Genomic DNA, 26,968 nt, shown 5'->3' with positions numbered 1-26,968 from the left:
AGAAAAGTCAGCCTTTGGCTGAGTAGTAGCATTGCGCTTTCAGGGCAGGAGTGGAGTTGAGATGATTTCACCAAAAGTGTAAAACTCTAGAATATTAAACTACACAAGCATGCTCCTGTGCAGTTGAGGTGCTATCTTCATCCTTGTTCCTGGGAACTGGAGCTACATTTCTTAATGGGAGCATAAACATGCAGTTGTAATGAGTCTGAACTTCACACAAACCCACTGAAGTTGCTAACTCCCATATAGATGAGTATTTCCATGCTATAAACAGCAATTACCTGGCTCCCACAGGGTCCAGTTAGTATATTGTCAGGCGAAGCCGCACGTATGTGTTATTGAAGTGATTTGGGTGTGTAATAGGCAACTACAAGTACTATTAGTTTTGTAGCTTCAGTCACACTTTAATTCTGTCTGTGCATAGTGTCATTAACACAGAGAGAAAGTAAAATGCAGTATTTGTAATGAAACTGGAGGTTGCACACCCAGTGTTTGAAGCAATTGTAGTAGACTGCTGAGAGTCATCCAAGCCTTTCTCATTTAGCTAGTAGAAAGAAGCCCCTTTCTACTCCAAATGCTTTTTCATCAGTCATGTCCTTAGTTGATGTGTTTCAGCAGACGTTACCAGTTTAACGCTCTCAGTGAATCTGTCCTAGCTCTGTTGATTTACACAGACAGAGTTTTGGGGCATGCTTTTGATGGGAGAGAGGTGAGCTTAACCGTGTAGGAGACCCTGTGCAAATGCTCCCATTCAATTGCAGCCTTGGTTCATTGGGGAGTGTAAGAACATCCTTTGTGGTAGTGGTGATGTTAAAAGAAATTCCAAGAAACGTACATGCTGGTGTTTTCAAAACTTGAAACAACAAAAAAAATCCGGACTTCTTAATCCACACAGAAAATCCTGGCACAACTGACCTGTGTGAAAGTAGTTCTGTTGTGCTATTCATGCTTAAGCGGACTGTTTGATTTACTGTTTAGTATTTCCAGTTTTCAATTTGATCTCTGTGCCATCAAAGTGAGAAGGAAAAGAGCATTGAGGATCCTAATGAACATGCTAGCGGCTTTTTTTTTCAGCAAATCTTTCTTTACTGTTGTCAAGTTGCATAGCTGAAGGACATGAATGTTTTTCAGAGTACTTCCCCTCTCTGCCTCCACACCAACATGGTCCTTTCTATTCTTGCCCATCACACCAGGGAAGTCTGGCAATTGATTTTGCAGCTTTGATATAAGATTAGAGGTTTGATTCCTGTGGGCTGAAGAAGCAGGCTCTCTGTGGGAGTGCCACAGAACATCTCTGGAGGCACTTGTCTACACGGGTGTGTGTTCTAAGGCGAGTTCTGGAAGATTCAGCATTGAGGCAGCCCAAGTTGTACACCACACAAGGGCACCAGTGCAAAGTAAGGGTGCTTTGGCCGTGGCTGATAAACTGTCTTTGCGCGTGCACAATAGCTGATTGCTTGAAACAATTCCTGCTTCATGAAGAGACAGGTGGCAGACCTGGGAGCTGGAGTGATTTTTCTCAGGCATGTGTTTCTCTGAGGCATCTGTTTCTCTTTGGAGAAGCTTTGTTTGCTTGCAGGGGTCTTAAGAGAGAGCAGGAGGCTGGGGTACTGCTGGGTGCTGATTTAAAGATAATTTAGAGGTAGCACAATGTAGTGGCCTAGTGAAGGGAGCCCAAGAAAGGGAGGGAGGGGGTAGTGTCTGCAGAGTAAGATTAGGTGGATGAGTCCCCAGGGTACTGGGGAGCCATCTGCCAAGCTGCTGTGCTTCAGCTGAGGCTGGGCAAACCTGTGAACTGCTGCCAAAACTCAAAGATTGGGGCAGTCAGTCACCATCCAGAGTATCCTGCTTCAGATCAGCTCTGCGTTGCAAGTGCTGAGGATCCCCAGGATGCAGCAGCCGTTAGAGTTGTTTGGTTTGAGTATTGCTGAGCTCACCCAGAAAAGGTGGAAGAAAAGTCCCTGGGCTCAGCAGGGTCATGTGCCACCCCCTGTCCTTGAAGGGACATTTCCTTGCAAATGGTCCGTGATGGAGAGCTGGCTTCTGGTGGAGCAGGGATTTCATGATCTGCCCATCCCACCCAGACCTGCTCTGTGACCTGGACCTGGGTGGTTCATTGCATCCTGGTGGATTGTAAAATTGTGTGTGGATCCTTCCCTCTGGAAGGTTGGCTAAGAAGGGGGATGTGTGATAGGGAGCTTCTCTGGACAGTCACCATACAGCAAAGTGGGTCTGCAGATGAATAAATTTAGGTCTTGTGCAGTTTGTGTCTTAAACTTTTGAATATCTTTCTAAATGGATTCATGCCCTCCAAACCCTATGATCACAGAGACTATTTCCAGTCCTTATTTTTCTGTTTACAGTGATATGGAATCGGGAGGCGGGGGGATGTGTGTGTGTGTTAGAAATAATTTTCTTCTGTCAGATGAAAAAGCTGTTTGAGACCAGCTCAAAGTGTCTGCCTGACACTTTCATTCGGGATATAAGTGTTCCACTCCTCCCAGGAATGGCACTGTTTGAAGTATCCTTCTGCAGTATGTTTCCAGGTACTTTCTCTGAGTGCAGCTCCTTCTTGCTCTGATATGTTTCTTGCTGTTTTGCCAGCTCCTGTTTGAGACCAAAGACTCCTGTGATGCTAATGCATCCAAACATTTATTCTCTACATTACAGAGATGAGCAAGGCAGGTTGTGGATGGTGCTTAAAAGCAGGGTGGGGTGAGAGCTAGCCCTCTGGGTGCGGGCTTGGTTGCTATGGGGTTGAATCAGGAGTCAGAGGAGCTCGGGTATTATCTAGCCCTTGAAGCTTGAATGGCTTCTGAATTGACTGTACTTCCTGGATGCTGTAAGTAAAAAAACCTGTTTGGGCACCGGATCAGGCTGTCCGTCAGGGATCAAGCTGTCCATCAGAGCGTGAGCACTGCATTTCCACCTCCACTGAGTACTTCAGCCACCAGTGCTGGCTGTGGGAACTGTGTGGCATTTGCTGTGGCTCCCTTTGCTAACTGCATGAAAAGGTTTTCAGTGTTGCAACTATTGGACTAAGCCAAAGGAAACCAGGCTGGAGCTGGCTTCTGAGGCTGGCCTGCCAGGGCAGAAGTGCACAGGTCACTGTCACGCTTGCTGAGAACATCATGTCATAGCTGCAGCAACTTTATGCTGCCTGGTGAGCAGACTGTCTTGCACAGGACCAGGAGCTGGACTTGATGATCATGATGGGTCCCTTCCAACTCAGCATATTCTATATTTCTGTGATTGAAAAGAGGCCCTCGTCTTGAAACTGATGCAGTAGTTTAGGAGCAGTAAGAAAACAACCTAAATGGTACAGATTACATAATACAAGCCTCCCTTTTTTGCAGAAGCGATGAATGGGGCTTGCTTTCTCTTCTTGGCATGAAATGGCACAGTGGAAGAGGTGGCTTACCTCCAAAGTGTACTCATTATTTTTTTACAACAGTTTTCAAATGGGAAGTGTCATTTGAGTAATAACTGCATCTCCCAGGTTGAATGAATGCCAAGTGTGATGGCAAGATGCACTTAGGCCTGGGATATGTCTGCATGTCAGTGCTAACAGAAGAATGCTTGCCAGGGAAGCCCTTTTCTCAAGAGAAAACAAATTGTAGTACCAGCAAGTTCTGGTTGTCATCAGCTGTCTTGTCTGTGGACTTGCTGTGACATAATGAGGAAAAGAGAAGAGGTATTAACTTCCTCACCAGTGGGACACGAGTGCCAGCTGGCCTGTGTTGTGCTGCTTGTGGGGGATGTAACATCTTTGATGTCTTCTGCCTTCCTGCCGCAGCTGAAACTTCCTGTTGGCTCCTGACTGTTCACGGGGGCCATAGCTGCCCGAGGATGCTGCAGTCCTTAAGGTGCACTTTCTTAGCAAGCGAGTGGTCTTGCAACTGTGTTTTCAGTCCCCCAGTACGTGCACATCAGGAAAAATTTGTTGATGTGTTTTCTCACTTCAGTTGTGAATCACAATTGTGCCTCAATTGTGCCAGAGATAAGATGGCTCAGATCAAACTTCAGTCAAATTTCTGTTCCAAAAAACTCTGTTAAATCTAGTTAAGGCTCAGAAAAAAATGCTGAGGTAAAAGCTGTAAAATTAATTTAAATACGTCATATGAAATAACCATGCAGAATCAATAAGCTATGTCTAAGAGGTAGATACATACTCCTTTTTGCATACTCTGTTGCTGTGTTGTAGTTCTGCAGTTTGCACTTCCACGGAGAAAATCCAGGTTTTTACAACTTTGCAAATGTAAATTCTTCCAGTGGCTCTTGTGTAGTAGAATAGTCTAATGGTTGGGTGTGGGGTGTTTTTTTGTTTGTTGGTTTGCTTTTTTGTTTTGTTTTTTTTAGCATTCACAAATGCAATATTTTAATCACTTTGGGACACTATCTTAAACTATGTTTATAATATTGATTTGAAAACTGAGGATGAGCTGTCCCAGTACCCTGTCCTTCCATCCCTAAAAGCAGTATATATTTAGCTGGACATAAAGAATGTGCAGCTAAAGGCTGTAGGATGTAAGGATGCCCTCTGTAAATTTTCAAGGAACAGCAGATGTTGGCTGGAGTTTTGGAAAGAATTTAGTTGCTTAAAGATACAGAACTAACCTCTGGTAGGCTCATGAGGCATTTAGGTATATTCAAATGTTAGCTTCCATGGAGCAGAAATCCATGTAGAGCAGAGCTGTAGCCTGTCTAAGCATTGTTCTGCCATCTGAGATGCCTAAAGACAATGGAAGCACATTACCTACTGAAGAGAAGCAGTCTGTCAGTTTGCTAAATATACTGGAACAGATTGAACAAAACCAGTAAATGCAAGATGTCTACTACATGCATCATTGAATTCTCTGGATAAAAGATGCTGTATTTGCACAGTTTTTCTTAAATTACACTCCTGCCCCAATGCTCTTTGACATCACTCGGGAAGAATACTTGCACTGTGGCTTTATAAAAGTTTTGAGTGTTTTTCGTTATCTCTGTGTGTTATGTCTAAGAACGCAGTGGTTCAAGCAGTGAGCTAAAGCCTTCTTCTCAGAGGGTTTGTTTTGGTTCTTACACATACCTTAGAAATAATGCACAGACATCCAAAGGTCCATAGAGCATGCATCAAAAATCATTGACTTGGCAAATACAAGATGCTGAGTGACCTTTAATGGTAAAGTATAGTCATACAGACTTTGAATTAATATGCTGTTCACAGCCATGCAGTTACAGCTCAGACAGCGTCAGCCTTTGCATAATAAAAAACATTTAATTCTATATAACAGCTGACTGCGTCCTAACAACTTCAACCAAACAACAAAGCAAGCATTTCTTTAAGGGGAGAAAAACTCAAGTGCAGGTCTAAATAAAGCAAGGTGACCAGACTGGAAACAAATTTTACCTGCAACTGCTTGATACTGCTGCTAAGGCATTAATTTGAGGTTTTTTGTCACTGTTTCCAGTGACAGGTTTTTTTTCTAAGCAGCAACTCTTTTGCTTCATTTGTGAACTGAGCCTCTCTTTAGACACTGAACTTCTGTGAAGTCTGCCTTTGAGCTGGAGAGCAGCTTTGATAGTATCTGCACCCTGTCAGTTTTGCTCTCTCCAGCCTGACTGCTTGTTGTGAGGCTGCTCATAGTAAACAAATCCTGTAGTGCTGGGAATAATGGCATGGGGAACCAGCAGTGCCCTGGTGCCTTTTGGTGAATCCGTGGGGTAGGCTGTGGGGTATGTTTCGGTGAGGACTCAAGAGGAGCTGGCTGGATGGTACTGCCTGAGGTCTGTCCAGTCCAGGGCCATGCTGAAGCCTGGTGAGCAGGTAATAGTGACTCACTGCACTGGTTTGGATTCAAGGTTGCTTTAGCCTGGGAGCATGTGTGTGGTCATGAAGGTCGGCAGATGCCCCGGAAGAGTTCAGCTTAGAGATTCATGAGAAGGGTGTGATTTCTATGTTGTTGGGGATTTGTATCCCTTGAGCTTGTTCACCCTCCTCGTCATGTCCCTCAGTATTTTGGTTTCTGTGACATTGCTTTGCAAGGAGGTTGGTGGTTTTGAATACAAATTGTACGAGGAACCATGTCCCCTTTGGTGTGATGCTGACTCCAGTACCTTCTTCTGTTGTCCTCTGGCTGTTGCATTAAAAAAAGAGGTGCTGAATAACTGATTGTTCTTTGCCTTATCCAGACCCCTTATCACTGCAAGTACCTCTGCCAATCTCTTACTTGCCTCCTTCTTGTAGCTGAAAAGTCTTACATGACTTTGTTATCCCTCTCTAAAATCCAGACTTCTCTGCTGGAAAATAGCTATAGGCCGTGGTCTCACACAAGCCCTTTCTTTCCTCACCACCTCTGGCTTTCTATACATCTCCCTGCAACTCCTGATAGTTAGGAATTAGTTTAAAACCCAGGCTGAGATTTCCTCTCTTTCAAAACCTTGGCTAGCATTTAGTTTTAGCAGCTCCAGCTGAGATTTAGCCATGCAAAGCTCCTGTTCTTATGAATTTTAATCTATTTTACTAATGCTTTAATTCAAGAATTGCAAACGTAAGTGTGGGGAGGTATGAGGAAAACACAAATAGGATGTATGAGGTCACATGGAATTAAAGACTACAGCTCTTGCTAGTGGTCTTACTGTGGGCACCTGCACTCTCCTTGTGATGTCGGTCCACTGGATTTCACCAGTTAGCAAATTTATTTTAATGCCAGCTTTCTGCATTTAATCCTGTTACTTAAGAAAGTGATTTAAGGCAAGCTCAGCAGGCAGAGTCTTTTCAGAACAATTGGTATGATCTGCCAAAAGCAGTGAAGGTTGCTAAGCTCATGGCCACGCAGGGATGGTGTGACAGTAGAGGCACGACTCTCAATGCAGGATTCTGTAAAGACTTGTCCATGACATTGCAACTTGCTGGAGAAGGTTTTAAAATCTGCGGGAACCTTCTATCCATCATTCCTGCTAAGAGCATAAACTCACTGTATAGGGGTATATGATAAGCTGCTGACAGGCAATTGTGGTTTTTGCTGCTAGAGATGTTGGTGAAGCAATGAGAATGGAACAAGCACAGCCTGGGATTAGAAATGATCCAGATGTGGCTGTGAAGTTCTCCGTAGTAGACTGTGATTTACAGGCGTTCTTAAAGACTTTTTTCTGCTTTCTTGCAATAGTGCAGTGTTTCTCCAGTAGCCTCAATGAAACCTCCAAAAGGCGCTGCCAGCGTGCGGGGGTTGTTGCCTGCTGTCAGGAAGCTGACATCCAGTGGTGGTATGGCTGAGGGGGAAGGCAGTCAGCTCTGGAAAACAGAGCTGTGCACATGCAAAAGCATGTAAAACTGAGGCTTCCTCATGGTACGGCTTAGCTGTGGAGACATGCCTAAGGACGCTTTGACCTCTCTGTCCCAGCTAACAATTCTTTGTGAATGGTCCTTAGGTCCCTTCCTGCTGATGTTTGCCCTTAGCATGAGTGGTCTCTTGCTGTCCAGAATTTTGGCTGACTCTTACTCCCTGAAGACTCATGCTTGAGAACCCATCCTGTTCTGCTTTGTCTCAAGTACTGTTTTCCCAGGTCTTCTGAAAGGAGTCAGTCTGTCTTAACAGCATCTGTCCTCTCAGGGAGTCTGAAAAACTCCAGACTGAAATTTGCCATTTAATTATCTGCTCCTTTGAGTACTTCCTTCTTATTAGACATTTTCAAAGAAAACGTATGACCTTAAGTGTGAATGCTTCAGGAGGCATGGGTTCATACTGGTTCTTTGTGCTCAGACATTTCTTGTCATAGCCGCTGTGGACAATGTTATCCCATTCCACTGAGATGGAGACCAGCTCTCCTGTCAACTCAGCTGAAAATGGTGGTGAGATAGCAAGAGTTTGATATCCTTCAGTTAAAGCTCTCTTACATGTAGGTATGAAAAGGAAAAAAAAAGGCCCAAAGACAAAAACACTTTGTCCCAAAAAAAGGTCCCAACCAGAACCTTGGTGCAAGTCAAAAGAGGATGCTTTGGTACTTTTCTTCTGTGGAGAAAGGAGAAGCATTTCCTTCAGCTTTCTATGACTCACTAAAAACCACTGGGATTTTTGGACGACAGTTTGAGGGGAGCTTGTGAGTAGACATGAAATTCATCCAGAGAGAGAAACTGTGCAGCACCCAGCTCTCATCAACCCAGTGCCTGCCTAAAGACACCTCTCAAGGCTGAATTGTGGGCACAGTTTCTCCTTGCAGATACTGACCCGCTGCTCCATTTGCACATCCAGACAGCAGAGCAGAGGCAGTGTGTGTGCTTCTTGCTGGGCTGACTTATCTGTCCTTGGCAGCTCCTGCTGGAGTAGCAGGAGCCCTGTGGTCTTAGCATCCTGCTGCTGTTCAGTTCAGTGGTGAGACAGGGATTCAGCAGCTTCGCTTCCTGTGCTGGCCTGAAACCACCATGAGCACCACGGGCTTATCCTAAGCGTGAAACAGAAGGCCAGCAAGGTGGGACCTCTGTGGACCCATACCGGTGCCTTGTGTGAGGTCAACAGAAACTAGTCCAGTGTGTTGGCAGGAGGTCTGAGGGGTGAGGACTACCACCTCCAAACTAATGCAGCCTCATAAATGTTATCTAAAATTCACTGAGAGACAAATGCAGCCCTCCTAACTCCTGACCAAGAGCTATGAGCTAGAGAAGTAGGCTTGATCAAACATGTTCAAACAGGCAGAAGGCACTGCAAGAGTGATGCACAAATGGGTAGGAGCTTGGTGCCTCTCTGCCCAGAGCATCACTGGACTGAAAGATAATATGTATATGGCTCATGAGAAATGTATGTACAGCTGAGCTGATTTAAGGGGATTGGTGCTGTAAGCATCACCTTCTCCAGCAGTGACAAAGACGAGATGCATCATAGGTGGTGGTTAAAGCCCTCTGAGGGAAGCAATTATGAAATGAGCTGACCTGGATGCAGATTTCTTTGTCCTTGAGCTGAGAGAGAAGGCTTAAACAGGAATTTTATATCCCTTTCAATCTTGCTTGTATTTAATCTTTGCTAATGCAACTTGAAAGCACCATGAATGTTTGTCCAGCCCATTTCTGGCCTGCTGGTGTCGGGGCATGTTGACTTCTGCAAGGCTTAGGTGAGTGGTAGATCAAAAGAAGGAAAGGAGAGCCCATGTGGTCTCTTGATTTGGACATTGGTAAAGCAATAGTCTTAAAAACTAGCTCTGACCTCAGAGCATCCTCATTCTTTCCTGCTCTTGCATTCTTTTTAAATATTTATTGTTTGGATGAAATATGACAACCTTACCCTTAAGCCTGGATCTGGACTTTCTTTACACATCCTTTTACTGCTCTGACAACCTAAATAGATGTTAAATACAGCTGTTCCCATACACAAGCCAGTATCTGTAACTCTCATCAGCAGTGTTGAGCACTTCTGAAAATCAAGTTGCCCCTTTCAGGTGCAAAGACTAAGATCTTGCAGCCTCTGCTTAGGCACCTAACTCTGATAAATGATGCTCTATACACTGAAACCCCATTAATTTAACAATTTATTTGTGCCTGTTATTGGATGATGCAGAGGGTGCTGTGAACTGGAATCTTCTTCATTGCTTTACAATAAGGTACAGGCAAATAGAGATCCTTGGAACATGTGTTTGCTGGCAGGGAAGCTCAGTGCAGCAGATGTCTGTGAAATCTCAAAGAGCAAGGCTGAGGGATGGATAAGCTGTGTCCCAGAGGGGCATAGATCAGAAATTCCTGACTGCTCAGGAACTGGACTGTTCTGTTAATTTTATTTTCCATTTCATTTATCTGTCACTGGGATTTGGCACCAGCTGGTTGTTAGCTGTCCCATCCCTTCACATCCGTCTGAGTAGGCTGAATTTTTGTCTGGCTCCGTAAGCTACTCCTGTCTAAGCTGTTGCAGACAAAGAGCCTTCTCCTCTGTGCTCTGGCTCCAGCTATTCCTTTTCTAACCCTTCCTGCCTCCCTGCCAGTGAATCCCTGTAAAGGCAGGACAGACATGGAGATTTCTTCCAAGCTCATTTTGTCACGGTTGTGATAGTCATCTTTGTGCTAGAAAGCCCTTTATCTGTTCCATCACATTTTTCCTAAAGGATTTAGTAGGCTGGTGTTAGCACATCCATCAAAGTACTGGAAGCCCTAGTGCTGAGTAGTTGGACTAGTGAATGGTAAATAAATCAGTCCAAGCCTCCTGTGTAAGATCTTCTGTCTGCTTAGGGCAGAGTGGTGTTGGACTAAGTCTTGCAGAACTGGCACAGTGCAGATAAGTAGGAGAAGAAATGGGTGTAAAAGGCAAGAACACCTGGAGCAAAACTGTTCTAGGACATGGGGCAAGATAGCTATTTGTCAATATGCTATTGGAAGAAAATGTAGTTGTTGGACAGATGGCCTAGGAGGAATGTATGGATTTATGATTCCATCTATCTCTGATTAAAGAGCCGTGACTTTGTGTTCCTGTGAATTATGTGTCCCTTGTACTTTGAATTTCTGTTTGTAGCTGATGCTTATCCTAAGGTATTTGATAGAAATGCATAAAAGTTATTGTTGTCCTGGGGGGCAGAATGTTCCATTTGACTTTTTTTTTTAAGAGTGTTTTTGTAAGCTAATGCTTTCACCAATGTGAACCATGCCATGACTTGCTATGCCACAACAATTGACTGCCTCATATGAATATAAAGTTTACTGAAGAATTTATGGAGTTAGTGAGTTATTTAACTGTCACTTCAAACAGAAGAATTACGGGCTCCGTCTTGCCCAGCTGGGAAGAAGCTTAATGCTGACTCTAGACAGTTTTTGCACTACAGTTTATTGCTGGTGTGCACTTTATCTTAGAGATTTGTTTTGTCCCTACCTGTTCAGAAAAGTATTTTGATCTCAATCCTGTAGCCTTTCTCTCTTCTGAGAAACTGGACCTTTACTCTGTCAAACTATTTCTTACAAGAAGGGAGCAGTGGGGAGGTGCTGGTGGCACCAGGCCTGAGTAGAATGGATTGCTCATTCCATCTGTCCATCCACCCTTCCGGGTGTTCCCCTGATAACTGGGCTCACCACCCTGTGTCCACTCCCTGCCTCCTGGCCAGATAAGCAGGTTTGACTTGTGTGGTATGGTTGTAAAACCAAGCTGGGCTCTTATCCTGACATACACAGTGGTGGTCATGCATGGGCTGCCCAACAGGGACCCTTAGACAGTACTCCCACATGTTTGCATACTTTGTCTTTCTTCCCTTTTTTGATCATTGTTGTAGTCCTTGCTCCTCACTTTCTCTACCCCACTCTGTTTTCAAATAAACAGCCTGTCCCGTTTATGGTTTTCCCATGGGTCCCAGTTTTATGACATACATCATACTCAAATTTGCTATTTCTGATACTATTCCCTTGATATTTTTAACCCTAACTGGTATTATTGAGATAGTTGCCCAGTGCCGCTGGCCTTTTAGTGGGTAAGCTGGCTAAAGAAGTGAGTGGTTGAGTGCTCTAACATTTCTACTCAATACTGAAATGCTTGAGTTCAACGACAGAGAGGTGAGCTCTTCAAAGGTGCTCTGAGTTGGCCCATGTCTTCTCTGAATGATCTTGGTGGTGACAGACTGAAATGAATACTTTAAAATGCTACCTGACAGTGCACTTGAAGGGATTTCATGTTCCTTCTGCTGTTTTTTCACTAAAAGGTAGATAAGCTTTGTTTATTTTGACTCTACAGGCAGAAGCGCTTGTGCGGGATGATGACGTATCGGCTCATGCCCAGAATGTTGCCAAGGCCAAATATGAATTCTTATTTGGCTTGGAAGAAGAGAAGCCTTCAGGAACGGGTAAGTGCTATTTATTAGAATTGTGTGCAAAAAAAAAAATAAATCTCTTAAGCCACTCAGGAAAGTTTTGGAGAAGCTGCTTGCTCCCTTAATGACCCCGTAAAGGCTAGCTCACTGTGCTATGCTGCTCTTTGCAAGTACCAGATCAAAGGATCCTGCTGGTTTGGCCCCAGAAAATGACAGTGGTCCCTTGTCTTATACTCCCACCTTTCTTTCTGGTTCATGTGGGCCACCATCATGTGACAGCAGGGACTCATATGCTGGAGAGACACTGGTGGAAGGAGTCCCTGCACTTCTCTGCAGTGGAGTTGTTTCAGCCATGAGTTCTGCAATTGTACGTGCTGAAACATGGCCATTTCTGCCTGGAGGTCCTTCCAGAAATGCTCTTCATGATCTGCATGCTGCTCTTTCTACAGCTAGAGGTAGGTGAGATTTTAATTTAGATACTTGAGGTGGTACCTGAACTGCTCTGCCCTCTGTAGTCAGTAATTACACAAGTCCACGTGTAATATCTAATGTTATGCCTAAGGATCTGTCTTGTTCCTGTTGTCTTCTAGTAAATAGAGGGCATTTTCTACCTTTTCAGAGCCTAATTTTAGAAGAAAATAAATGTAGTTATTTTAACTATTCCTCTTGCCTCATCAAAATTATCAACAAGCCCTGCCCTCTTTGCAAAAGCATTTCCTCAGGGTGTTCTCTTTGTACCTTGATCCTTTCTAATTGCAAACTTTCTGGAATGTCACTTAATTAAAAGAAGACTCCCTTCTTGCCAGAAAAGGGCAGTACTTTGTTCAGAAACAAACTGTGTAGGCTCCTCCACTTCAGTAAGAAAAGGAAAAAAAGAATACTAATAATAAAAAAAGAAGAAAGAAGCAGAACTGGAGTTTGGAGAGTGTGTAAACAGTTTCTTCCTGGATTTTATGAAGTTTGGTCTTCCATTTGGGAAATCCTAATTAAAAAGTAGAAAAAATCCAAATTTCCATAAAGGGAAGAAAAACCCCCAAAAAACCAAAACCAGAAGGTCTTCATTTAGGAATTTTAAAAACTTTTCCAAATTGCCACAAAATGTATATCAGATTATTACATGAGTTGTGTGACCTCATTTCTTGCTTGGAAAGACACAATGTGAGAGCACTGTCAGCAGGCATTGGTACAAATCCAGAGATTGGTATTAAATAAAGTATGCTGTGTCTATTAAATCCAAGTGAATCTGTTGTTATTACCAGCCAAAACAATTATCAAATATAACGGGTATTCTGAGCCAACTACTGAGCCCTAAAATACAGGGTGGCAAAGATTAAGCCAGATATATTGCCTTATGTGCCTAATTCTCTGTATTGTCCCTGTGCTGTTTCTTGCCTTGTTTCTGGATCTTCTTCTTGCCTGGTTTCTGAATCTCCTCCTTTTCCTTTATTAATGAGAAACTACCACTGGGGGCTAACAATTAGCAAAATGGGAATGATTTCAAGGGACCCTCACAGGCAGGTTTGTGAATATTTAACAGTGGTTAACATGTAACATTTGTGAATTGTACCCGAAAACTGGGTGACATTGTGCCTACCTAGACTGGCCTCATGCTGTCACAGATAAATGCATCCTCCTCCTCCTCCTTCTCCTCCAAGTTGTTTGACCACTGTGAATAAATGAGAGTGGTTCTGCCCCTTCTAGTTTTTTCTTCAAGCGAGCAGGTTTTAACTGCTTATTAACCAGAGATGAATGAGGACAGGGTGAGTGAGGGGACAGTAGTACAAACCCAGGGCTTTGTGCACCAAATCTGGGCTTTTTTGATTTGATATATGTCAAATATGTAATGACGTGCTTTTGGGGGAAGCAGCTATGCTTGAAAGTCTCTCTGTCCTTCTCTGTGTTAGATGGGAAGGGAGAAAACACCACCAAAAATCCAAATAAACATGCTACTTTCTGAAGTTTCCTTTAAAAGAAAGAAGACATGTTTTTTAGGGGTCAAAATATGAAATATTTCAAACAAATGAGTGACAGGGGCAGGGCCAGGAGAAATGCTGGTGTTTAAACTTGATCCAGGGAACAACTCGTCACTGCGGGCAGTTAGGCTGAACTTTAGTTTATCTAACCTAGAGCAGTTGACCTGCGCTGTGGCTGGCCTCAGAAACAGAACCTAGCATGTAAGCTGCTGAACGGCTTAATTACTACTGCCTTCTGCTTTATCCTTTCCCTTTCGGCCACAGCCATGTTACTGCAGCCCTGCTGATGCTGCTGAGGGTATACATTTCATGATTGAGTACACTTGAATCAGACCAGCCAATTCACAAAGAAGGAACAATAATTGGGGGCCACTGTGGCAAACACTTCTGTTTACCCAGGTGGGAGGTGGCAGCCTTTGTTAATAAGCTCCCATGCTGATTTTTACCTTCCAGGTTGAAGTTGCTGGGCATTTTCACATGAGAGGGGGGAAAATAAAAAGTTAGATGGCTTTAGAAGAGGTGTTTCATCAATGATACTCAAATGCTAATAAAGCTGTCACATGTAAGGCATTTTCTCTCCTTTGCTGTCTTCAGTCTGATTTTATGTGGGATATTTGTGATCACTGATACCCTAATGTGCTCTTGTCTTTAATGCTTGATGCCTCTTGTCTGGCTCCTCTCCTCTCTTGTCCATTCCCCATTCTCCTGCCCTGGATGCATTAGTCTGAGCAGGAGTAGTCCAAGCCCCTGGGACCCTTGTGTTGTGGGACGGTTTGGGATCACACATGTCCCTGTAGACCCGTCCCACTGTGGGAGTGGGGAGGATGCACCACACGCGTCCATGTGCCCCTGCACAGCCTGGCCACCTTCGTTGGCGAAACCCCAGCCTTCTGCCTTCAAGCAAAAGAAAATGTTTTTTAGAAACTGAATTTAGCTGGATAGGACAAGACCTCTTCTCAGACTCACTCAAAGGGCGCTTGTTGTATGTGGAAACATACATTCCTCCTCTGGAAACAGCCGTGGAAACAGTGATCTCTATTGAGCAGACTTTTCTTTAGGCTTGGCTGTGCTACAGGCCTGATTTTTATGACTTTGCTGTTAATACATTTAAATACCAAAAAGAAAAAAAAAGTCACGGCCACATGACTTAGTCTTAAAAGTGATTCCTTGGGGGAAAAAATGGGGGATACTACAAAATAATTCCTTAAGTAAACACGAAGGCCAAATACCCCATAATTCCTGTTATGTGAGAATATAAATCCAAGACCGTTGTTAGGAAGAAAATAGCTTCTTAAGATTAATAAACCGTCTTTTTTCTGATGCTTCTGAGAGGAGAAAGCTTTCATCCCTCCTGTGTACTAGAGGTTTAATCTCATCCTTCACAAAAAGGCCCTGTACAAATACTGCCTGTGTTGCTATGCAAATCTGGTCTTTCCCAACAGCTGCTGGAGGAAGCTTGGTTTTGAATTCCTGGTGAAACAAATAGCTTTTTGGAAAGCCTGTCACTTGCTGTTTTGTGTTCAGTGAGGTGTCATGAGGCAACTGAGCTCATTTAACAGCTTGCTTCTGCCAAAAGAGATGGTCCCAGACACACACTGCCACGGATTGTCTCATGCTAGTTCTTGTGCTCATCTGTGTGCTTAGCAAGCTCAAGCCAGCAAAAACTGAGTAATAAAACCCCCAAAATATTGCCAAAAGAACAATTCTAAAAAAAAAAAAAAAAGGCTTATTTTCTCCTGGCGGTGTGTGCTGAATCACCTCTGCAAGGGGTCAAACAATGCCGGATCTGACACGTGAAAGAATATCAAACACATACTTTGACCCGTGCAACATACCCCTTCCTGAACCTCAATCATAGAAATGATTGCTTTTGCTTTACAATTTCTAGAGCTTGTTTCAATAGCAAAGAAGGAACACAATGGCTGCTATTTTGTAAAAGTAAAGCCTTTTCAGGGTCCTTTGCTGCTGATTTAAACAGTTTTAAGAAAGTTATCCCAGTGTCTTTGTGTAAAGTGAGCATCACTGATATAGTAGGTTGTCCTTAATCTGCTTCACTTGTTTGCTCTGTTACTTCGAGGCATGCATGTCCAGCTCTGCTGCATCCTCTTTGCATTGCATTGCATGGAAGTGTCACCTTCCTGATCCTCGCTGTATGAACTGCCCTTAGGCCAAAGGCACTCATTACATTGTTCTCATGGTAGCCCAGACTGCTGACTGTACTCTTGCCCAGTGCTCCAACTCCATTCCTTTCCATTTTGAGGCACCACCCTTTGCCATGTTTTCATCTCTTGCTCTTTCCATCTCCAGGCAATCCTGAAAGTCTGGGTTCCCTGGTCTGGTATCTTCCTCTGCAGTTCTGCTTTCCTTAAAAGGTGCAAAACTGCATTTTCTGAGGTTTGGAGGACTGCCTGATTTTCACATAGATTTTGCTTAATTACGGTGAAGGATTGGCACATCATATGTCCTGCAACATTTACCAGGAACACACACAAGGCTGGAATACAGAAAGCTCAGAGCTGTGGCACCCCTCTCCCCTGTAGCTAAAATTCCATCATCCTGTTGTGCATACTTGACTTTATCAGCTTCTTGTTGTTTCTAGTGTCCCACTGCGTTTTCTGACATGCAGAAGACCTGCAGGAGTTTTTAAATCATAGTGTGTAATCAATAGTTTTCTCATAAATACCTCTGATGTTTGGCATTGCTGATTGGCAATGATGCAAAAAGATTAACTTCTAAAATTTACGTCTCCTGAGGTGCTGTATTAGAAGGTATTTTTCCAGTTGAGTTTGTGCGCTGTAGGAAGCGATTACCTCTTTGGCACCAACATGTTCACTGGCCATGCTGAATGCTCCTCTTTCACTCCAACATGGAGTAAACCAGATCATTTTGGATGCTCTGAAGAGCAGCAAGCTCTTACAGTGCTGTCTGAAGAGAATTGTGCATGTGGAAAAATAAATGCTGGTGCAGGAGGACAGGTTCCATTGTGCTCTGCATCTTGGCTGCATGAGGTGGAGCTGTCTTGCTGTCTCCCTTGAAGTTCTGAGTCCCACTTCCTGGGGCTGGGAGAAGCAGAGGCATGCTCTGGAGCTGTCAGGTGTGGTGTGATGGATGTCTGGGTTTCCAGTCGAGGGGAGATGAAAACTAAAGGAGGCACAAGGCATTATGGTAAGTCCCTTGCTCCACAGGAGGAAATTGTATGCCTTGTGACCTGCACTTGAAAGCTGGATAGTTCAAGTTGTCATAACCTACAGCTGTAGGGAGGAGATTACCACATCCTCAACTTGCTAAACAACAGAGTTGTTTGAAGGCCAAGGGTTTAGTACAAAATTAAAACATGGGCTGTTTGTTTATTGTTTTTTAAAGGCGCAGAATTAAGCACTCAGAAGTTAGGAAATGCCAGAGTTAAGGCAGTAATTGCCTCCCTTGTGTGGGCTGTTTGCTGAAGCTGAGAGCCATGCTGACGTGAGCACACAAATATTTGGGGACCTGCTGATGCTGGCAGTCCATCAGTGTCTGGCCACATCAGATGCTCTGAGGACATGTGACACAGGCTGAATTCGGCTGAAGCTGGCAGGACTCAGCAACACTTTCCTGGAGGCAGTCAGGCCATCCCCTTCCATCAGGCAGACAGAAAATGGGGCATCTAGATCAGTGGGCACAATGGGAGAGGCTCAGCCAGCTGACTTGGCTGGCTGTAGGCAGGTACAAGTGGGGCACAGCTGCATTTTTACCTGTCACCACTGCCTCCGCTCCGCTCTCCCCTCCCCTCCCCCAGCCCCATCATCTGGTGAGATCTGCAGCACATCAACACAAACCCTCTGTTGTACTGTAGCCTTGCTTCATTTCTGAAGTTTTCTGAAGGAAATCATGCATGTTTACCTGGCTGCTGATAATGCACACAGAGAAGGCATTTTAATAAAATTCTGTGGGTAGATGCAGTTCTGGCCTGGTATTGAACTGAAAAAGTGTAACACAGAGTACAGCACGCACGTATTTTTCCTGTTCACAGTTCACTGCTTTAACAAGTACCTTCTGCCTTAGATCCCTGCGTTGTTTATTTAACTCTATCCAGCTTCCTGAGGAAGGGAGTCTCATTTGCTGCGAGAGCCTGCTGAAAAATTACTATGCAATGTCCAGCTGCACCTTTAGCAACAAATACTTGGAGCTGGGAGACACACATGTCCTTCTGTGTCCTATTTTTGTTTTAGCTGGACGTATAACTTGATATCCATCTCCTAGGGTGCTTTAAGAATTGCCTAGCAAGCCTACTCTTAGCTTGATTAATTGGTCCCAATCCCTGAAATGTAGCAAAAGACATCCTTTTCTGCAGGTGTGCCTAGCTTCTGGATCTACAAAAATCCAGAGTTTCTGAGATCTGTGCTTAGGAGTAAGGGATTTTTTAAGCCATTTTTGTTTGCTCAAAGCAACTTTCCAAGGGTTTTGGGAGGATTCTTTAAAAATACAGTGTTTTAAATATATAACATTAATTACAAGTGAATTTAGAGACTATAAAGTCTTTGTAGATGCTGAAACTGTCAAAGCAGCTGTGAGTTGTCACCGCTTCAGAAGTTTGTTGTTCAAGTGAAGGCTCTTATGGAGCTTTTAAAGTAATTCTTGCTAATCACTTTGTGTGTCTACACTTAGGAAATCACCTGTTTAGCTGCTTTCTTTATAAATCACAGCAGCAGAAAACCAGAAAATTTCGGATTCTTTCTGAATCTGTTGTTTACATTTTGGGTTTAAGACGTTTCCAAACATTAGTCTTCAACCAAACCTTGAGATTCTCATAGCCATGTCATTCCAGAGTGTGGGACTTTGAAGAAGAAAAGTGCATTAAATATTCTAAGACCCACTTGCACTTTTACGTCAGGATAAGGAGTCTAGATACTCCCTTTGTATTCCCTCCTGTTCCTGCTCATGCTAGCAGCTGTTCCACTCTACCATTTTGCTTTCCAGGGTAATGACTCCTGGGACTGAGCTATCTCACTGACCATCTGTGGCCCATACAGCAATTTGTAGTGGATAATCCCTCACTCTAAATCCTCTCAGCACGTGCTGCATGTTAGTTTTGGACTTTGTCCTGTTTTGAGCTTGCTGTAGGCCTGTGAGTGACTGCAGCAAGGTGCCATCCTTCTTGCAACCAGGGCAAAGGTACAGGGCTCTCTGAAGGACACTTAATTCAGGGTAGTTGAGGTTATGCAAGTGGTCCCAAAGCCTGTTTACCACTGGGAATTAGTTAAAATCTGTGGGGAAAAATATGCAACCGAATCACAGCATTGCTTGCATAAAGCAGGAATAGGGTTAGAACTTGTGCAGCTGTAAAAAAAATCCACACACTCAGAGAGGCACAAAGTGACCCATGTATTTTATATATTTTCTAAATGGTCGTTGTTCTCCAAATGCACAGGATGTACAGTCCTACCCTAGCAGCTTTTCTCACTGTTTTCCAAACCAGTGACAACTCGGGCATCACATTACTACCAAACTCCAGTGCTGGGACTTGGCTAGCAGAGAGATTCATGACAGATTTACCTAGCATTGGCATGGCTGTCCTATGGCAGACTGAAGGTTCATCTAGCACAGCCTCTGGTAGCTCCAAACTCCCAGAATTTGGGGAACTATGCAAGAAGAGTGGTGAGCAGCACATTTTTGAGAATCTCTTCCAGTGTGCAGCAAGCTGTGGGTGTACGATTTCCTGAGCACCACACTGCTCCTGGATGCTTGCAGGGGAATTATTTTTTGCACAGAACCAATTAGTTTAATTTCTGAGTAACCCTGAGCCACTGGCTGTCACACCACTGTCTGGCTGTTCAAGCATGGTGACTGCAAAGAGCATGCTGCCTGTGCATGCTGTTGGGCTCTGTGCCAAACCTCCCAGTGACCACAGCAGGGACTCCCTCTGGTTTTCTGTTTTTGGGCTGAGGGATCTCAGCCAACACAGTCAGTTTTTCTGCATGGGCCCTGCTTTACCTCTGTTACCCTCTACCTTCCCTGCGTGTTTGCTAAGTCACAGAGGCATTTCACTTATTTCTAGGCAACTCTCCCCACCCTCTTCCTTCTGCTTCCCTCTCCCTTTCACTCAGCTTCCCCATTTCCACCAACTTGTTGTTTTTACATAATGCCACTGTAACATTAGACGGGATGAAGACCTGGCTCCGCTTCTCTTTTTTGGAGCAAGCAAATTGCCCAAAAGCCTGGAGTGTCTGCAAGCTGCAGAAAATCCTTCACCCAGTCCGGTGTGGATGTTTGCAGTCCAGTTACAAAAGCCCCATGTTTGCATTATGTTAATCCCCTGGCTTTGGCTGTGCTGGCCAGGCAGGACCTATCGCAGCATGGAGAATGACATCACTTGGAAAAAGGGCTGCTGCACAAGGCTGCCAGAGGCTGTGCAGCATCCCTCCCCTTTCATAGGGGACGGCCGCTCCATCTCTGCAGGAGCAGGCTGCTTTATCAATTGGAATAGTTTTAGTGACCGTAGAAGTTTTAACATGATGCAGTGCAGGACAGGGAGATATATGTAACCCTCCTCTCTGGCAGGCTGCAGTGATACAATACCGTAAATCCTGTGATTTATTCATTAAACTCCGTCACCTAGAGATTTGTTTCATCTTAATGCATGCATTGTTTTTTACTTGGCCTAATTTGCTTTTTACAAATAGTGGCAAGAAATACCAGGCAAGCGTAACTGATACAATGCTACATGCAAGCTCACCCATGTGCTACTTGCGATCGGCGCAAGGAGCTATGGAGAAATAAAATGCAGGATGACTGGGCTGCTTAGAGAACGCTTCCAGCTCACTAATGCTGAAATGCCATAAAGCATCCTGTGCTCCGAAACCAGCACATGACTCTCAGCATCGCCATTCTGCCCGATTCTCCCCTTACGGATGCAGTTACAAAAACGGCTGCTAAGCACAGACGTATCCCTGGCATGCCGTCAGGCAGCCTTGCTGGAGGAAATTTTTTTTTCCCCCTGCAAGCTGCCAAGGTGGACTCCTTAGCTCCTGCGATAGACTGAATGAGACTGCAGTTCCCCCATCAGTTTCATAATACTCAGAAAGCATCCATTTACATCATTGTGTGCAGTGCAGGGCAGCAGCTGCCAGGAAATTTGAAACTATTTTGATTCCAGTTGACTGGAACAGCAGCAATTGAATTAGCTGGTATCGCTATAGATAAACTGATGATCTGTGCATTTTATTTCTTTGACCAATGGGTAACTGCTGGAGCTACAGTAACCTCTGTGAGTAAGGAGACTGTTCAAGCAAATATATCTAATTTCTCGAGCTAGATTATATATATATATATATATATACTGTATAGAGAGAGACACTCACACCATTCTTTTGTAAAATGTACCTGTAAACAAAATGTCTGTCTATGCTTTTAACTTGTGTTTTGCTTCCTAGAATTTCCTTTTATTATGCTGTAGACAAGCTTGCTTGACATGGAATGGTTATTTACCTATGAAATATCATATCTATGCCTGATTTAAGTCATTAATTCTTTCAACGTCTAGTCATCAGAAAGGCTGCCAAATGCTGTTAGGCTATATTTGCCCAGTCTCAGTTTTCTAGTCACTCACCCCCTTTCTATTTTAGCTTTTTCCTTATCCATTTCTTTCCTTTCTTTCTTTCTTTCTTTCTTTCTTTCTTTCTTTTTTTTTTTTTTAATTGTTGAAAGAAGCCACCTTCAATGCAAAGTAGAAATTTGTGTTACCTGAAAGTGTGTGTCCTTTCTTTGTTTGTTTGGTGATGGGTATTTTTTTTCCCTGCGCATCTTCAGTGCAGTCCTTAAATTTTGTTGTCTTTCTAGCCTGGTTTGTAATGCAGTCATATTGGGGGATGGGGTTGGACAGGATATGCCAGTAGCTGCAGCAAGACATGATGCTGTGGTGGTGGATGGGAATAAGGGAGGAGTTTCCCTTAAAGAGCTCAAGCTCCCCTAAGCTCTTGTACCTGAAATAGCTCTCTGAGCAAAGGGAAAGGCTTTGCAATTTTGGGGGGGGGAAGGGCGGGGGGGGGGGGGGTGAGTGTTGGTTGTGGTTTACCTCACGAAATAGAGACCTTGGCAGTCATGTGCATGGTGGTACCTAACATAATGGCAACAGAACACTGCTTTGGTGCCATATATGAATTTTTTTTCAATCAGACAGAGAATTAGGCATTATTCCTGGATGAGGGAAGAATCCCACTGACTTACGCTAGCATACGGCGGCAGCAACAGCAGCAGTCCGTCCTGAGCACAGCTGCTGACATCTCACTGTAGAAAAGGCCTTACATTTCTGCTGTGATAGTGCTACTCTCTTGCCCAGATGGAACACAGCTTGCAGGTGTAGCAGAGGGGAGTACCTGTTAGCACTCTCCCTCCCCTTGGACATCTCTCTGTGCCTGCATGTGCAGATATGTGCTCTGTATGTGTACCTCTTCTGGAGCCCAATGCGCTTGCCAGAGGGTAAAGTTTGCTTGGGATGAAGTTCAGGAGGAGAAGTAAATCAGAAACTCACTCAGAATTTATTTCTGTCGTCATCAGTGGCTGTCGGTGGCAGATGGGGATGCGCAGCAGTGCATTTAGCATTCACCACGAGAAATAAGGCCCCCTCTGTTTCCCTCATGTTGGTTCAGAAGCTAAGATAGCAATTAGCAGAGACAAGCCTGGCCCCTTGGCAGAGTCTGTATGCGGTGCCTTGTTAGGGCTTGGCCTCCGGAGCACATTGGCTGCCTCCCAGCCCCACAGGAGGCTGGGGGCCAACGCTCCAGGCTTCCTTCCAACAAGGCGGGATGTGAGTGAGGCACGGGGGTCCCAGCTCTTGGGGCACTATGTATTGCTTTTCTTCAGGCAGGGCAGCCAGAGAGTGTGGCTCAGGCAGTGGCCTGGCCGAGCAGTGTCCCATAGTGCTGAGCGCACACACTGAGCTTTTCTGTGGATGGATGTGTCCACCCAGAAGGGTTTATGTTAGCATCTGTAGTCTCCCTATCAGTCCTCTCCTAAGAAATCCCACCTCTAGACCATGCTGAGAGAGCAGCAAGCGCTAAAGCTTCTACACTAGAGCAGACCAAGGTTGTAGGATGAGAAAGCAGCTTGGGGTTGCTTGGTTGGGGTTGTTCTGGTGCAGGTGTAGGGACGCTGTAACCACAGAGCATCACAGTCATATGTGAGTCTGTCCTGGCCGAAGTGTCCCCCAGTAGCAACCTAGTGCCTGTGCCATGAAAAGTGTGGGCTTGAGATGCACCCAAGCACTGTGTGGCTGAGTTGTGTGCAAAGGGGACTGTTTGTCTGCTGCTTTAGACACTTAGGAAAAGCACTGTGGGTGCCCCCACACCTGTATGTTGGAAATCCTGCCATGAAGATGGGCTGGTGATGCAATTGTGGATAGGGCATCCTTGCTTCTTACAGCTTGCTCAGACCTTGCAGCAGAGAAATGTTCCCTGCTTTGTCCAGTCACTGTCCTCAACAGCAGCCAAGTTGTCTGGATGAAGCTGAATTTTTTGCTATATAGTAATTAAGTCAATGGCATAGAAACGTTTGGAGATACTACTGGAGAAGATTCTGAGGCTTGGCAGGGTCCAAGACTGTCAGTTTGATCCTACACCACACCCAGTGTGCGATATTTCCCCTGTGGCTAGGTATACTGGGATACATTGGCAGGTGTGAGCTTCGGCTTACCTTAACAAGCCACTTGCATATAGGTAGCCACATTAATGCAGTTCTGAACTTGTGTTAGATTATCCTCTTTCGCCTTGAACTCAGCCTATCATTAACCGCAGCTACATGGCTTCTGCCTCAGAAACAGACTTGTGGCCAGCCTGCTTGGAGCAGAGGTGGGTATCAGTTTGCAATGTAGCACCTAGAGACACACCTTGGGACCAAACCACCCAAATGCAAGTTGGTGTCTGGTGTCTGGTTTCAGAGCTGTCACTTCTGGTGCTTTTCAGAGTAGGTGTTTGGGTCTGGCCATCCTGCAGTTTGATTTAAAACACTTTTATACTCCAGGCCAGTTTTTTTTTCCAAACGAGTGGGACAAATGCAACTGTTGATGGTTGGTTATTTTGTTGTTGTTTTGGGGTTTTTTTCCCCCCAAAAGCTCAGTTTCTCCTCGGGCTGTGATATAAGGTGGCCAATTATCTGTCATTATGTGATCCCTGAGGTCCCTCCAGACAGATGGTTCTCTGTTACCTCACAACAATGGGAGCCACTGGGTGCTTGGTGCTTGGAAAATGGGATCATCCATTTTTGCTCCTGCTTTGTTTACATCAGTTGGAAAAGCAGCACAAGGAAGGGAGGGGTAGCAAGGTTTTTCTGCAGGAATGTATTTGGTGGAGTAGAAAATGTGAATTGCTTGGTATGCGTCCATCACTGCAACATGACCTTCAGCTACCTGAGTTGTTAAAGGAAGAGGGTAGTGCTGGCAGAGAGTTGAATTGCTCATTAATTGCTTTGTAATTTAGCTAATTAGCTTTGTCAAGGCTGTAGAACATCAGGGTTGTGGCTGATTATCTTCCCAGTGTTTCACCTTTACAAGTGCAAATTACTTAAAAACGTAAAAGCATCATGTGTGGTGTCTTTTTAAAGTAAAACCATCATGTGTGGTGCATGCTGCAAATGGATGTCAGACATACGAATCTCTGCTTTCTTAGGCCTGTGCGCCTGCCCTGTGGCCTCCGACTGTTCGTGGGCCGCTGGGACCTTTCCTGAAGTGTAGCAGACATTTCTGGCATTCCTTCCTCTGTAGGCCACACTCCCAAAGTAGGACTGCCCAAAAACTTCTGTGTAAAAGGACCAGCTCTGGATAACTCCAGTGTGAGAGCGTGCAGAAGTGAGTTAAACTGAACAGTATTTTCCCTGCAGGGGAGAGCGTTGTTACTCTGTTAGGAGTGGGCTGAGGAGGGAGGTCAGGCTTTTTCCTTTGTGCGTGTGGTAGCTAAATCCAGGGTCTCTTTCTTTTTTCTTTGCAGGTAGTGGCCGTGGAAGCAGCAGTTTGCCTCCTCATACCATCATCAATGAATTTCCAGAGTATGGCACTGTAGAGTCAAGCAGACAAGCGCCAACGGCTCCATTGACGTACCAGGCGGAGCCTGTAACATGCAGTCCAGAAAGACGGGACAGTCACCACTGCATCAGGCCCATTCCTCAGTGTGCAGCTCCTGCAGATAATTTGAGGCCTGATGCAGGGGCAGTGCAGCTTCACACCCCAGAAGAAGGTTTGCAACCTGCGGGTAATCTGCCAGAGATTATGAAAATCTCTCGACGGCTAGAAGCAACAAAGGTGAAAGAGAGAGCAAATACTTCTCAAGATTCAGAGACGCAAATGGAAAAAAAGAGCGTTACTGGCAGCCAAAATGTGCAGGCAGCCAGAGAACCAGTTCCAGCAGGCCAAGAAAAACTCTCAGACATGCTCCTTCCATCTGAACGAACAGCTGAGGAAAAAAAGCATTTGATCATAGAGAAAGATCTGGCTTCAATATGGGCTGGAGAAAAGCAGTCCGAGTCCTCGCAAGCCATAAGTAATAAAGCAGAGGAGGTCCACACAGCTCAGGAACCAAGCTGTCACAGACCATCTGCAACAAACCTGGAAGCAGTCAGCAGAATGGAAAGGGGGACACGTTTTGAGGAGTTTTCAGAGTACAGTCAAGGCAAAATGCAAACAGGTCCTGAGAGGAGGCTTGCTAAAGAGGCAGCTGTGAGTAAACATGTAGAATTTCAAGGTGTGGAGATTTTATGGCTGCATAAAGCCGAGGAGCAGAGAAGAAGGAAGCACTCACTGCTGGACTCTGGGTCTGTGGAGAGGAAGGCATTCCTCAAAACATCCAGCCACCCTGTGTCGCCAATGGTCTCCCCAGGCTTGCTTTCCTCGCCAGACAGTGCGTGGAGTGAGGTCTGTGAGGACCCAAGGCTGGGACCCTCTGCCTCTGGAGCCACTCCTCTGGCAGTGCTCGATGAAAGTGGGAAGGATGAAGTTTCTGTGAAGGACAGGAAGAACTGTGGTGAGGAGGAGATGGCTGTGCTTGCAAGAGGCCAGGCCAGGTGAGATGGTGCTAAGTGGGGAGAAGGGGTCAGGTAGGGTTTCTCTTGTCTAGGCATGTGGCTTGTGCCTACGTCCTTAGGAGCTAATGAGAAACAGCAAATATTTGTCTGCTGCCTGTGGTGGGGTGTCAACAGTAGTGGTTTGTAGCTGGTGGTTGGCTAGTGCCTGAAGTTGGTACTGAAGCCACTCCACACCATCTTACTGAAGTTTGCAGTCCATCTCAGGTTTTGAAACGTAAATATCAGAAGTCTTGCTGTTTCACAGTAGTGTCTGTGTGATGAAGCATCTGTTGCAGGTGTAGTTGGGATCTGGACATGTGTAATTAAATACAGTTGGCATGCAGGCCTGGCCATATGCACCTGAACAGATTTTCTGTTTTCAGACAGAATTTGTGCAAGAACAGTGTGAGAACCTCTGAAGGGTCAGATAATAAAGACATTTTATCCAGGGCCTTGTAGATCATAAGAGGATAAATGCTGTGATATGCTGTGATGTGCTTTCTATAGTATCTATCTATCTTATCTATCTATCATCTGTGTTTATATAATTTTAGCAATACATATTGGCAGAATGGCGTGCTGCTTTGCATCCTGATTTGCTTGCTTTTCTTTTCTGATACACATTTCTGACAAAGCAAAGGGTTCTACTAGGGCATTCTGAGCAAACCATGCCCACTCTGACCTGGAGAGGTGTTCGCTGCTGAGACAACAGGATCTCTCCAAGGGAGGCTCTCCTGCCTCTGTGCCTCTGGATCTGTGGAGTTTTGCTTTGGCTAGTGCATGGGATTACTTGGGCTGGCTACCCTAACCTCTGGCATGGTGAGGAGCCCCACAGTATTTGGTGCAGAAAAGAGAAGAAAACTCGCGGCAGGGGAATGCTATACCTTTCCCTGTGCATCAGCAAGCAGGCTGAGTCTTCTCCTTTCAAGTCTGGTTCTTCAAGCTCCATATTTATAATTGCACTTGCTTCCCTTTTCATTTTGAAGTGATTTCCTTCAGCTTTTTTCTGAAGACCTCAGTCCTAGGACTGCAGAGCTAGCAAATTATCCTTCAGGGGCAGAGGCTCCATCCAGATGCACGTCTCCAACATGTGCAGCCCCATGGCACAGCACTGGTGCTAGGATAGATCTTACATGTGCTTTTCTCGTTTGCACATAAGCAGCTGATGTTATCTGATAGACAATATTAGGCTGTCTCCCAGACCTCTTCTTTTACCCAGA

General features: G+C 44.8%; 1 protein-coding gene and 1 long non-coding RNA gene across 5 annotated transcripts in view; one reads left to right on the top strand and one right to left on the bottom strand.

Annotated features, from left to right (window-relative positions):
• The window catches only part of PSD3 (pleckstrin and Sec7 domain containing 3), a 112,775-nt gene that overhangs the window by 609 nt on the left and 85,198 nt on the right, over positions 1-26,968 (top strand). Inside the window, exons 2-3 of one of the 3 annotated variants that reach the window (XM_032096846.1) lie at positions 11,676-11,784; positions 24,680-25,748. In XM_032096846.1, the coding sequence (XP_031952737.1) occupies positions 11,676-11,784; positions 24,680-25,748 (1,178 nt within the window). Of the gene's footprint in view, positions 1-11,417; positions 12,207-20,921; positions 20,968-24,679; positions 25,749-26,968 lie in introns of those variants that run through there. The other 2 variants (XM_032096845.1, XM_032096847.1) reach the window with 2 other exon arrangements.
• LOC116438172 lies at positions 380-21,610 on the bottom strand. 2 transcript variants are annotated; one of them, XR_004237618.1, is made up of 2 exons: positions 21,444-21,610; positions 380-20,466 (listed from the first exon to the last, which is right to left on the bottom strand). It is a non-coding gene; the product is annotated as an uncharacterized LOC116438172 (long non-coding RNA). The 2 variants fall into 2 exon arrangements; XR_004237617.1 differs by having other exon boundaries at positions 380-16,865.

This window comes from Corvus moneduloides, chromosome Z (assembly GCF_009650955.1).
Source record: "Corvus moneduloides isolate bCorMon1 chromosome Z, bCorMon1.pri, whole genome shotgun sequence".
NCBI classification, from domain to species: domain Eukaryota; kingdom Metazoa; phylum Chordata; class Aves; order Passeriformes; family Corvidae; genus Corvus; species Corvus moneduloides.
The sequence above is the reverse complement of the archived record's forward strand: the minus strand, read 5'-3'. Positions and strand labels throughout refer to the sequence as shown.